Source organism: Ambystoma mexicanum, chromosome 7q (genome assembly GCF_040938575.1).
Source record: "Ambystoma mexicanum isolate Mex_15411 chromosome 7q, UKY_AmexF1_1, whole genome shotgun sequence".
Taxonomy (NCBI): Eukaryota; Metazoa; Chordata; class Amphibia; order Caudata; family Ambystomatidae; genus Ambystoma; species Ambystoma mexicanum.
This window is the reverse complement of record NC_090941.1, coordinates 283,968,735-283,982,722: the sequence shown is the minus strand read 5'-3', so window position 1 is coordinate 283,982,722 and position 13,988 is coordinate 283,968,735. Positions and strand designations below refer to the sequence as shown.

The 13,988-nt window shown below is 41.4% G+C and overlaps 1 protein-coding gene across 1 annotated transcript in view; it reads right to left on the bottom strand.

The window, feature by feature from the left end:
• Positions 1–13,988, bottom strand: part of RBM26 (RNA binding motif protein 26) — a 1,704,516-nt gene that overhangs the window by 1,095,918 nt on the left and 594,610 nt on the right. Inside the window, exon 8 of the mRNA XM_069639899.1 lies at positions 349–486. Coding sequence (XP_069496000.1) covers positions 349–486 — 138 coding nt within the window. The remainder of the gene's footprint in view (positions 1–348; positions 487–13,988) is intronic.

Sequence of the window (13,988 nt, the reverse complement as noted above, 5' to 3'; positions counted from 1 at the left end):
GAGACTGCGAGTGAGGTGAGAGGCCCTCAATGAGTCCACACAATATAATTAAATTTACAGAGGAATGGTTAAACATACAATTATGTATTCTAGGCCTTTTACACACTAAAAAAATTAAACTAGCAGGTGATATCCAACAATACCAAATAATAAACCCATATACCTTCATCATAAGTTCTTAAAATGCATTCAAATGACTAAATCAACACAGGAGGTGGCAAGTTAATGCAATGTGTGTTAAACAAGTGCCAATTTAATTTGCAAACCTTCATAATTGCATAGCAAATTGCTATGCTACACTGCTTATTTCACGCCTTGCTTTCATTACTTATCAAATATCTGCTTTACCTGCTGTGAAGAGTGCTGGAACAGGAGGTGGTGGATGATGAATCCCTGTTGTTACAACAGTAGGAACAGAACTGGTAGCAGAGATTGGGGGAGCATCCATACCAGCTGGCTGCAAAGGTGGGAGCGGAGGAGGTGGCCCTGTGAAAATAACGGATGTATGCCATCATTTTAATTATTGTATATATTAACACTAGAAAGCTTGACAAAAATGCATATTAAAAATGACAATATTTCTCCAATTTTATGGCCTGTACTTCTTAAAGATCATCTCTGCTTTATTCGGATCAGCAAGACGAGATAGGTTGTGCATCATCAACATTCATGTTGGATAATAAACAGTTAGGAATTAAGCACCAAATGAAAGTTAACTGTACACCTTACAATTCTGTGAACACAATTAAGCATCAATTCACTAAAATACAATAATAAGGCCCAGCTAAAAAAGGTCACTTACAATATGCCTTCATTGTACAATTACAGGCTACTAAACATTTTATGTTCACGTCAACCATTATATTAAACCCGTTAAGTGCCAAATGCTTTCATTTGAGTGGTCTCACCTCAGACTACTGTTGTATATTAGGTTTGTGCAAAGTCACATCACAATTTCTTTCTAAGAAATTGTGCATCCTAAGATGATCATAATTGCACCCCGGGTTTGTGGCTTTATAGTCACACATTTTCAAACGATACAGAAATGTGGCAGGAAATGTTTCTTGCCAACTCTATTTTTGCATTACTTTACCGATCCTCAAGTCAAACGACCGATAGCTGCTCTGGGTGGAGCTAAAGGATTGTCCACCTGAAAAAGAACCTAAATGAGGTGTATAGTGAAAGGGTGTCTAAGAATACGGACACAAAGGTGGTATTATATTGGTTATAGACTTATTTTAGAAACTGAGAAAAGGTACTCGCTATCCCTAACTTCTAAAAGGGGTTTCCCTGCCTCAAAACTAATATTAAAAGGGTCTGTCAGAATGTTGCAACAAAAAAATCAATCGACCTGTGTCAAAACCTACTTCTATCCCTCACACTATAGAACTAAAGAGTAAACTAGCAAAGTTCCTTCAAGGAGGGTGGCTCATTTCTCCTGCTTCTTTAATGGCGTTAAAGAAAAAGGTTTCTTCGAAATAAAAATACCCACGGGGAATGACTCCCTTACCCTGGTTTGCAGGTTTCACACAGTCTTTACACAATGTTATCTCCAGGAGAATGGCACCCTTCTTCTGGTGTGGTTCTGCACAACTTCCAATCAAGCAGAAGGACTCCCTTCCCGTGGCTGTTTCACATTAATTCTCAGTTTAGGGTCAAGAGAATGCCTCCCTTCTCTTGGTAGCTTTTGGTAGAGTTCAGCACAAAGCCAGGGGAATGACACCCTTGCCATGGAGTTTTTATCATGACTTTTGCTTTGCACCAGGAGAATGACTTCTCCCAGTATTCCTTGATAGCATCTTTCCTCAATGCTTCCTGTTTGATACGCACTTTGCTATTGTGACTTGCTTTCAACAATGTCCCAGATTGTGTTTATCATCCCAGATCCTTCTATTATGACGAGTCGACTTATCTCTGCCACTAAAGTGAGGAAGATTTCCTCTGACATTTCTGTTGGGGTCCCAGACCCTTCTTATACCACTAGTGGTGTCCTAGTCTCCACTGTTAGTGGACAGAGTCTCAGACCCTTCCCTGGGGGCCAGTTGCCTGCTCTACACCACTGCAGTTGTGGACAGGGTCCCAGGCCCTTCCCTGGTGACCAGTGTACTTCTCTCTGCCACGGTCTACAGGGTGAATCCGTCTGGTACTTGCTAGATGCTGGTTCGGGTCCCAAACCCTTGTCTTACTTGGGTCCAAAACCCTTGCCTTTATCCATGTTATGATAGGCCCACTTGGTCCACTCTCCGGCCAAGTACTGACACAAGGAAGATTATTTCTATCATTATTTGTAGCCAACTTGCATTCCTTTCCCAACTTTACACCCCTGCCGGTTCCTGCATTACACCCGTTAGCTTCACTCGCTTTGGGATATTACTGGTTCTTTTGAGGTCTTGCTTCCTTTGGGAGCATTGCACAGGAATTCCGTGTCTCTGCGTCTCATGCTTGTCCTCTAGGCCGGTGGTTTAGGCGCTGTGTCAGAACCACAGGTCCACCTTTTGAAGGTTGTACCACCACTTCTCAGCCTCAGCCACATTCCAGACCAGCTCCACACCAGCGGGCAAAGGATTCTCTCTGTCTGCTTCAATCTCCAGCAGATGACTGCCTTCGGCTTCTTTGGAGCGCTCTCTGCATCTTCCTTGCTTTTCCCGGGCTCAACTGTCTCCCGCGCTGCCCTCCTCCTTGGCTGGCCTGCATCCAGGACAGTTCTCTTTCACTGAGGCCTTCGTCTACTTTCATGCTGTAGGTGAACACTCCCTCCCCCCCCACCCCCCACCCTCCCACCCAGCACTAGAACGCTTCCTCCCTTTCCATGGGTGACACTTCATGGCTCCTTGGGGCCACTTCTTCTCAGTACTTGCCTTGGTGATTATCTTTATGTCTCAGAGCTTCTTCATCTCTGTTGGGGAAACAAACATGATGTCACAATAGTACGTGGATGTATCGGTCAGAGGGTGTGTGAAAGGGTAGAGGTTTGGGGCAGGTTTGGGTTTTGTACCACCCATCACCTAGGTGGTCGTCCTTATACCCAGTAGAGGAGTGCCTCCCCATGAGGTCCTCCCGCATTAAACCACACTTAAGGGGACTATTGGGTAGCGGCCTAGCCTCATGAGAAGGGGCTCCGCCCTCTGGGGAGAAGTGACTACATCTAGTGAATTGTCACAATAGACTAAGGTCAAATCCTTTTACTAAGGATGTACGCATGCAATGTATTGCTATTACATATTGTCAGTCTGGAATGCCTGCAACATCACTACAGATAATTAGCGCATGTGAATGAAGGATCCAATGCTGGTGAAGTTAAGTATTACTGAGACTAATGATTAAAACATTTTGAAGGATAATAAATTGTAAAGGCAAATTGAGTCAGAAAACCCAGGTTAAACTGATATCTGCTGCAATATGTTAGGCTACCATCTTAATGTACCCAAAGGAGCAGGAATCAGCTAACCTAGATATGAATTTGGTCTATGTGGAAATATAAAAATACCGTAGAATTTCTCATAAAAACATTTGAGGGCGCCAGGTCATGATGAATTAGTAACACCACGCTGAATTTGCCCTCCACTAAGTGGGCAAAAGTGAGATCTTTGCTAATGAGGGCAATAAGTAAATCTGGTAGAATTCTGTTGACACAGTGACATTGTGCAGATGCCAATTTACAAGAGGTCAGAACTCAGAGCCTATAAACTATTGCCTTATCTCTGAATGAGGCAGAATGGCAGGTTTCGAATTTGAGGAGAGCTGGGTGATATTAAACTCCGGCTAGTAACATAGAAGAACCCGATTAGCTTAACTACCACCAGGAGCTACTTTTGGCTCAGCATGCCAACTGATGCCGAACAAAAACACCTATGTGAATTTAACTGTTTGGGACAACCTACAAACTTCAGGACACATCTTTGAGATTTAAAGCACAAGGGGTCATAAATAATGGGCAAAATGATAAGTTTTGATTTGCTGAACGCAGTGCACAGCTCCTCATTCGCCAATGGTAGCTCCTGATCACTAGTTAATGCTGGATACCCAGGAACTGTTTAAGCTCCTGTGTATTCAATCTTAATTTTGAGCCGTGGAACTCTGTCTGGGGTTGCTATTGGTGCGCTTGCTTGAAAGGGATTTGATTGACATTTCTGGTGAGACTGCCTTCATCAGTGGGATCAGGTTGATACGCAAATGCATATTCTCTGATATGGCAGACAACTAAAATGGAACTGAGGACCTGTTTTAGTTTTCATCTGTTCTCGGTAGCAGACTTCTCTCTTTGTCAGCTAACTAAAGATACATGCTTGGAGCGCTCTCTGCATACAAAGGAGACATTAGGTAACGCCATGTGCAGGTCACCCCTCTTCTCCTCTGAACTAGCAGCCCCATTCCATACAATTCGAGAAATTGGTGTTCCGATATTCTATCCTACCTACACATTCCTATAAGCAAGCGCTCACTACATATTTCTGAAAATTGAAACAATAATTACTTGATGACGGAATAATCACCTTTGAAATGGCAAAATCACTGGCATAGCTCTAAAGAAAATGAGTAAACCGTTTCACAACCTGAAATGGATCCACTACTCAAGGTGTCTTCAATGGTGATTTGGGTGCATCATGTTTACAGCCTATTTTGCTTGAGAGATATGCTGCAAGACAGGCATTTCTTTAGTAATTCTTTTTTTCAAATTAACACATCAAATCCAATAAAAATGTTTTCATCAATTCCATTACTCGCACCTTTGAATTCTGGGTGGAAAAACCATAAGAACAAATTAACCTCCCTCAGCAAACACCACTAATGTCAAATCCAGATTTCAAGTAGTAACTGGGGTTTACTTGGATGTGAAGCAACAAGGTGGGCATACTATACAGATATATTATTTGCCTTAATGAATTATTGTATAACTAGTTATTACTCATACACAGAACTACTTTGCTGCTTGTGGTGATACACTTGCAGGATTTCACCCAATAATCGAAATAGAATGTGAGGCTGCAAAGGCAGAGATGGGGTTATTTCCATAGAGCTGTTCAGAAATGGGTCAAGAAACCAAAATAGTATCCCTCCCCGCCCCCCAAAAAAGTGTCCCCAAAGCACAGAAACCTGACGGTTTGTATAGGTCTTGCACAAAAAACCTCATACAGAAAGGTGAGTGAGTGATTCTTTTGTGCATTCAGGCAAGGCATTAGCTGGATGGGTAGTCTCATGGGAATGCTTTATTTATTGTATGCTGTAGTTTTTGTTTCTAGTTTGTTTTCTAGCTGTTCTTTATCCTGGTGTCTGTGGGACATAGTCCAAGCTTTTGAGTAGCTGACATCTTTGTTTTCATGTAGATTTCTTATGTGTTTGTTCCTTGTTTAATTCTTAGACCATCTGGTGGTGGTCTATGAAGGGCTGCACCCGTTTCGGATGATAGCCCAAAGCGACTGCTTCTGTAATAGTTGGTATCCAGTCAAAATATCTGAAACAAAACAGAGTGGTAAATTTCAGAGTGGACAAAAACACAGCAACCATTAATTAAATAAAGGGTAGTGGGCTAAAGGGGTTAAAATGGGTCAGGTTGGGGTGGCGTTTTAAGAGATAAAAAACAGGGGCTTGGGAGGGGAATCCCCACACCCCCAAACACAAACAAACATAAATAAGTGTTTTTGGAGATTTCTTCCACAATGAAATTTACCACTAATTCTGGTTGGTAAGATCACATACAACCTAATAGTTTTGTTGAGTCATTCTTTATGCAGTTTCTGGTTGTTCTGTACATTTTGCTGGGTGGGCGGCCTGGCCGTACAATGGTAGCAATTGTGTTGTAGTGTATTCATTCGTGTCTCCCTGGGTTGTGAGTAGTTCTCTACCCCATTGTATCAAAAAGCAAGGTTTTAAAAGCTGTCTAAATGTTAAGTGGTCTTCTGTTGTCTGGATTTCTTATGGAACAGAAATCAACATTTTTATACAAGGGTGGAGAGTGCAGCTCCTTTGTATTTGTCAGTCTCATAGCACTTGGATTCAATAATTATGTAATTGCTAGACCCAAGTGTCGTCCTGGTTTAGTAAAGGGGGATTTTAGAAGAAGGGAATGCCACTTGCTTACCAGGCAGTGCTCTGTGATGCAGAGGGCTTTAAAATTGATGATTTTCTTCACCAGTTTCCAGTGAAGTCTTCTCAGGGCTGGGGTGATGAGTTCCACCCCCCACCCCACCCATTTAGTCTTACCAGAAGTCTTGTGTCACAGATGGCTCTAGAAACGCTAAAAACCCCTGGGAAGATTGAATAGTTTTTATTGATTTCTTTGGTAGAATGCTAGGGCCGCCTATCATTACACCCCAGTGTAGTGCTATTAGAAAATGCAATATCTCTGCTATTTGAAATGCATTCTGGGTGTAGTGGACATTTTACTCCAAGCCTCAGTGAAGGCTTCATTTCAATTTGAGTTTTGAATACTGTCTGCGTTCACTAAAAAAACAAGCTGTGTTCAATGATTGTTTTGAGTTTCTATCTGATAAAGTTGCAGGAGCAGAAAGCTCTCATGCGAAAAACAATGCATTTACTTGTTACGATATTCTGCATGCATATCGGCCGCATGCATATCAGCCGCATGCATATCAGCCGCATGCTCGAGTGCTGTCAGCAAATGAACCTTCTGGAAAAGTGCTGTCAATTTGGGGGCACCGGATTAGGCTGGGAGAAAAGACAAGCTTCTGTTTGCAAGGATTTCTGTGCCAACCTGGTATGGGAAGTTGCCCAGTGAAGCTCTTGGCAGGGATGAAGTGGTGCACAACTATGCCAATAGTGATTTAACTTTTTTGCTAATTCTACATTTTATTCTGTAATGTTTTGAGTTAAACGGCCATATAAGAGCCAGTTCTATAATCTGAGAGTAAATTCTTGCGTTCCAAGTGCACAATGCTTTCCTATTTAGTGTATTGGGGAGAAAACCAAGTAATATATATACATCTGTGCACTTATTTTGGGAAAAGCAAAACAAATTGGCGTCACGAAGGAGCGGCCCTGTGCTGGTTAATTGTCACAGTCAGCAATCTGCGCTTGTGCTTTGAAATGCGAGATTTCAATTGCATGTGTTTTTTTTCTCTTCTTTGCAGTGAGTGTTTGGCTGTGTTGAAAACGCTTTAGGTGCAATTGTTTTGAGTTACTTCTTTTGTACTGCAGTGAATTCATTGTATGTAGAGCATTAGAAGTTGCTGTATTTATGCATTTGTTTAAATAGCAAAATAAGATTTCTTCTGCTGCCGTTGAGTATTGCGAGGTATTCATTCCTGGTTGGACTACAGCTCCATACAATTTATTAGCAAAGGAATTTGCGTGTGCGTCAGGCCTGTGAGAGCCGTGGAATGATTTATCATTCAATGCAGGGCCTCCGAATGTGGTGTCTTGTTTACAGAAGATCCCAGTGCTGAAAGGGAATTAGTCAGCAGCTCTGGGGTGGAGGGGTTGGATCATTCTCCATGCTTACTGGAGGATGCATCAGAGAAATGTTCAGCTAGAAGCAGACATTTTACGTTTGGAAAAGGAATCAGTAACAGAAAGAAGGGATTCTTTAAAGCAACAGCTACAATTAAAGATTTGGAGTGTCACGACCTCAAGGTATTAGGAAATTGTAAAGACAACAGTAATTAGAGTGGCCAAATATAAATATAAGCAGCAAAGGGGCTGTGCGGACAAGCGCAAAGTGGCTGCAATGATTTCCACTGCTGATGCAAATTTGAATCCAGATTTTTGGAATGCCGATGTTTGGTGTTCCACTTCCAATGGTACGGATTCTTGCCCTGAAGTGAAGGCAGAATATAAATTGAAACGTGATGGGAAGAAAGTTACTGCTAACCCGGTGACTAGACGTAGGGCGTGTCTGCATCCACATAAACCAGCTAGAGGTTTTGTGTATTTTACCACACAGGAGGATTACACTCACCAGGAAGTGGCGGAAATTCTAGCTCGATTGAGGCAGAAGTCAGGTGAGCCCTTCCTTACCTGGATGGTGTGCATGTATGATGGTGGTGCCGGAGGCTTGTTAGTTGATTCCGACTCCCCATGCTTTTTGCCTTTGTCCAAGGATACTAACATTCATGAGGTGTTACGGGCTGAGCCGCTGCCAGATGCAAATGGGTAGGTATCTTTGTTGCACCTGGCAGGTCAGGGGTGTAATCACAAGTATCCAATTACCACACATTGGTCCTCTGAGGAAAATAGATGGTGCACTTTCAAGGAGGCAGTTGAAAAGATCAGGGAATATGCTATGAAGTTAACAGTTCATGTAGATGAGCTGTTACATATGGGGGTAGTTCCACTGTCAGTGTCAACCAGAAATACGATTATAAGAACTGCCCCACCCACATATAAGATATTCATCATGACTTTGCTAGTAGGCATGACTGGCAAGCACAAGGATGAAGTGGTGAATTCGATAGAGCAATTGTCAGATCTGGGTGAATGAGACAAAGGTGAGGACAAACCTTAAGAGAGGGAAGTGCGCAGTGAGAGGAGAACAGAGGGCAGGAGACAAGATAGAAATTCCCGGGCGTCAAGAAAGGACACATTTTTGGCACTGTTGAAAGATGTGCCATGGGAAGAAATTGATGGCACTGAAACCAGGGAGATATACAAGTTGTACAAAAAGGGAGGGCTTGCTGGGAAAGAGCGTTATAAACAAGTCAAGAGACAGGCAGTGTCCAAGAAAAAGGAAGCATTCACCTTCAGCGCCTCATGAGGAGGAGCAGGGAGAAAGGTCCATGGGGATCCCTTCCCGGTACCACCCAAGATATGCTGAGTTGAGAAAAACATTGAGTGCAATGTTGGAGGCCAAGTCTGGGTACAATCATTCCAAACTTGAATAGGATTATGGCCGAGTCCCGGCAGGTCAGCTTGCACAAAAGTTGGACAACCTCATGTTGATGTTCAGATATTTTGGAGGCCTGGGAACACAAAAGAGGTCCAAGCTTTGATTGACACTGGGGCAGAGGCCTCATTGATTCACACATATCCATCAAGATTTAAAGGTCGACACTACCATTACTGAACTGGGTGGAAAAGAGACCTGCAGTAAAGACTGGAGTGGAAATTAAGATAGGCAATTTGAAAAACAGAAGTATCAAGTATTGATTGTCCCGATACCAGAATACATCATTGGGTTTGATATTTTGGAAGGGTTGACTTTAGGGTTACGAGGTAAAACGTATCAATTCGGAGGGAATGCATTGACTTGCACAACAGTTATTGTAGGCAAATTGAAGATCCCTCCGTTTCACGCGGCATTGGCCACGAATCGTGTGTCAATCAACCAATACTGCATTCAAGGAGGACATAAGGAAATTTCAGACACCATTAAAGAATATTTAGAGGAGTATTGAGGCCAGTCTATACTGCTTGGGACAATCCTATACTACCCCTTTGTTCCTGCAGTGCCAGTTACTGTTACCTTAATTGAGAACATATAGATGGTTGAGAGAAGCTGGTATGCTGTATTAGATTTGGCAAATGCATTTCTCACTGTGCCAATTGACGAACAGTGCCAGGAGCAGTTCTAATTCTCTTGGGGTGGGCATCAGTACACCTTCAGAAGATTGCCTATGGGGTACTTGTATAGTCCAACCCTCTGTCACCAGCTGGTGGGAGAACACTTAAACAAGATACCATGCAAGCCTGACATACAAATCTCACATTACATGAGCAGTGTGTGCAAAATCAATTGGAAGCCATATTTGATGGATTGAAAAAGGAAGGCTTGGAAATTAACCATAATAAGATTCAAGGGCCAACTGAGACCGATATTTTGGGGAATTCAATGGCACAATGGGCAACGAGAGAGTGCCAAAACGCAAACAAAAGATGCTTTAATTTACCACTCCAGTGAACAAGAAACCAGTTCAGCAGTTCATAGAGCTATTTGGATTAAGGAGACAGCACATACCACATTTAGGGCAAATCTCGGCCCCAGTTTACAAAGTGACATGAAAGAAATATAAATTTCAGTGGGGTGAAGAGAAGCAGAGAGCATTTGATTTGGCAAATGACACAGTGCAGCGTGTGGCTTTTGAAATCAGGAGAAGTGTAGCTAAATGTATCTGTATAAGTAAACTATGCTAACTGGAGTCTGAGGCAGAAGCAAGACAATAAGCAAGTCCCTTTGAGATTTTTGGGTCGCAAATTACCTGAGGCAGGTTATAAGTACACTCCATTTGAGAAGCAATTGCTAGCATGTTATTGGGCTCTTACTGATCCAGAACAATTGACAGTGGGTCATGATGTACTAATTGGACCAGAAATACCAATTACGTAATGGGTGTTCAGTTCTCCTCAGACACACTGATAGGACATGCTTAAGGCCACTGTAATCAAATAGAAACTGTACATTCAAGAGAACCTAATCAGGAAAGGGTGGGGTTGCGAAATTACATATACTTCTACATTTGTATATGTGTTCCCTTACTCTTGCTTTCTGTGTATAACTCATTGCAGCTACTGTATTACTGTATATATTGTAACCATTGTATTTATCATAACAAAGCTGAAAGTATACTTGTAACCTCTTATGTTAAGGCGCCCAGAAACCCCCAGGTTGGGTGCAGCATACAAATAAACATACATAAGCAAGTGGCTAAAATACCACCCGTAGATAACATACCACAGGAAGTGACTGAAGTACATGAATCTTCAGTGAAATGGGGAAGACCTTATGGAGATGTGACAGTAGAGCAGACAGAACAGGTCTGGTTTACAGATGGCTTTGCTCACTATTTAGGAACTGAGCGCTACTGGAATGCAGAGTCATAATCCAAAACAAAAAAGATGTCGACAACGTCAGGGAAAGGGAAGGGCAGTCACTTCGCAGAACTCTAATCAAGTGTTGAAACAAGAGACACCTGGTCAATGTTATTTGTACACAGATTCATGGTCAGTGGCCAGTGGGCAAGCAATGTGGCTGCCAAAATGGCAGAAGAATGGAAGGACAATTCATTCAAAAGTATTGTGAGGAAAGGAACTGTGGCAAGATATTTGGGAAATGCTATCACAAATTGAAGTACCCAAAAAACAATGGAAATATAGATTTGGCGCTCCTCATTTCTTCATGGGGTTTAAGGTTAAATTCTACAAATGTTTCATTCTCGTAATTGAAGAATACTCAAAAGCATTTGTCAATTTTTAGTTGCTTTATTCCACAATCAAAGTTCTCATGCATCGTAGAAATATGTCAATTGCTTGCCAAAAAATATTTTTTAACTTTGTTTTATTTTTCTTTCAGAAAGGTTATCATGCTGTGACAATAAGACACACAAATAATATAGTTGATGTTTAATAGCAGCAGAAACAGCCGACACGTGTTTCGACACGCTGGTCGTTCTCAAGGCTGAGTAATTGGTAGATTATGATATAACAACAACAAGAAGAAAAACGAAGGAATACAAATCAGAATTGATACACACATTAACAACATCATCGCATAAACAGAAAATGGCGATTGAGATTAGTACAAGACAAATATATCACAACACATTGTATAATACAAAAAATTTGTTGGCATACCGTGAACCAGGGTTGACGAGTGGAGTACGCGTGGTGGAAGCAGTTGCAAGAGTTAAAACAGATAAAAAATTATATGAGTGTAGTCATTTTTTGAAAATGTTCAGCCTATGAATACAATACTGGAATGGTGATCACATTGAATGAATATAGCACTCAGAGTGTGGAAAAATATATAAAACGGGACAATTCCTTTGAACAGTGCGCAGGGACACCGGAGCCACCAGCAATGCACTGAAAACACCAATCACTCATTAGTCTAACAAAGAGAATATCTTAAGGCAACATATAAAGCTCCTCAATGGCACTTGAAAAATCAAAAGAGGGTCCTAACAGGAAGAAACCAAAGTCCAAAGAGAACACATTAGTAAACAATCTGGGTTTACCGTATGCAGAGTGACTTTGTTGAAAAAGCGTGAAGGGGTAATCCCTAAACCAAAATAACCATGGGTGAAAATGAAAGTAACATTCCATAAACAGATCCAATTAATGTGAAAAGGACCAACACTAAAGGTGAAGAATATCAAATTGGCATACCTCAAAAATGAAGGAGGCGATGTGAGACTCAATCGGACATCGCATCCAAATAACAATCCCTGCCGTCATGGCCGCGTAAGTATATTACCTTGGAAACAAAAGTGTACAGTACCGTAAGGATACTGGTTATAACACGTAAAGCAATTGTGCTGGAGCCGAGCTGGCAAAGTACTTACTCGTGAATCGAGCGGACAATTAACACGGAGATCCCCAAAAGCAGTAGTCCGTGTAAAAGAGAGGAAAGAAATACGGGATAGCGGCCGACGTCACGGCTGTGACGTTGGCGGCGTCGCACGTATCGGACGTCGCATGTATGACGTCAGATGTAAACAAATAATGTGTTAAAAGTCTAATGCTTGAAAATAGCATAGGGGTCAAATTACATTAATGAAATATAAAATAAATAAAGTCAATAAGCAAATGCTGTTATTTGTAAAGTAAATAATGAGAAACGATCGCAAAAACAGGAATAACTTGGAAATAAAGGTGAGTAATCACAGAACCAGCATAACATATGAGCCATAACGGCATACAGCACAAAGAGTGGTGAGAGCAAGCAGCCAAGTTGTAGGGCACAGGATACTGAATGTTACAACCAGATAAATCTATTATTAGACAAGTGTAGAACATATTGGTTAATATGAAGAGCAACACAAGCTAAAGATATAAGGTACTGGTGCCGTCATGTGATGTTTAGTGGCTCCGGCGTAGTGCATCTCATACACCAATTAGGGACATTCAGTTCAATGTGAAATAAACAAGAAAATGTTATAAAAAGACAGACATCTCATTGTCAGTATTGAGACCCCGCGTGGTACAACGTAATAAACAAATAAGTTTAGCCTCCATTTGGCGTAGTTTCAATTGAAGATTGCCACCCCTTTTTCCCCTATGTGCCTTCATCAAGCCAATAAAACGTAGATCCTCAATATTATCCAGCTGATGCTCCAATTGCCAATGAACAGCCAAAGGTGATTTAGGTTCAGGCATCTTTAAACTGGACAAGTGTTCCCTAATTCGGATACGTAGTTGGCGAATAGTGCTGCCCACATACAATTTCTCACAAGTGCAGACAATAGCATAAACCACATGGGTGGTTTTACAGTTAATGAAATCACGTATGTCAATTTGAGATCTGGATTTGTCACAGAAGCTTTTACATTTGTTAACAGCCCAAGGACATTGGTTGCAATGGCCACATTTGTGAAAACCAACCGGCTGTTGTAGCCAAGTAGAGGTAGTTAGTTGATTACTGAAAAAGGAAGGACTCACTAGATTTTTAATCGTGGGAGCTTTGGTGAAAGTAAATTTTGGTTTGAATGTCAAATAAGGCTGTAAATCTTTATCAAGTCTCAGAATGTGCCAATGTTTGGCGACCATTTTGTACAAAAGGGAAGAATCATCCGTAAACGGTGTAATTAGAGAAATATATGGGGGATGTTCTTTTGACCTGGTCACATTGGTCAGGTGGTCATGCTGGTCAATTAGGGTGAATTTCGAATACGCTTTATGAATAACACTACTTTTATACCCTCGGTTGAGGAATCGCTGATTCAAGATGTTACATTCTCTGTCAAAATCTTTTGGTAAGGAACAATTACGTCTAGCCCTATGGAATTCGCCCATTGGAATATTATTGATAGTGGCGCGTTGATGGTTGCTCTGAGCAGCCAAAATTGAGTTCACTTCAGTAGGTTTTCTGAAAGTACTAGTGTATATTCTATTATTTTCTAGAAAAATATGTAAGTCAAGAAAGTCAATTTGACATGAATTGCAAAGGCCAGTGAGGCTGATTCCAAATCCATTAGTGTTAGCATGACATAAAAAAGTAGTGAAAGAGTCTTCAGAACCCTTCCAAATCAGAAAAATGTCATCAATATAACGGCGCCACATCACAATGTTTGACACAAATTGCACTTGATTGAGTATAT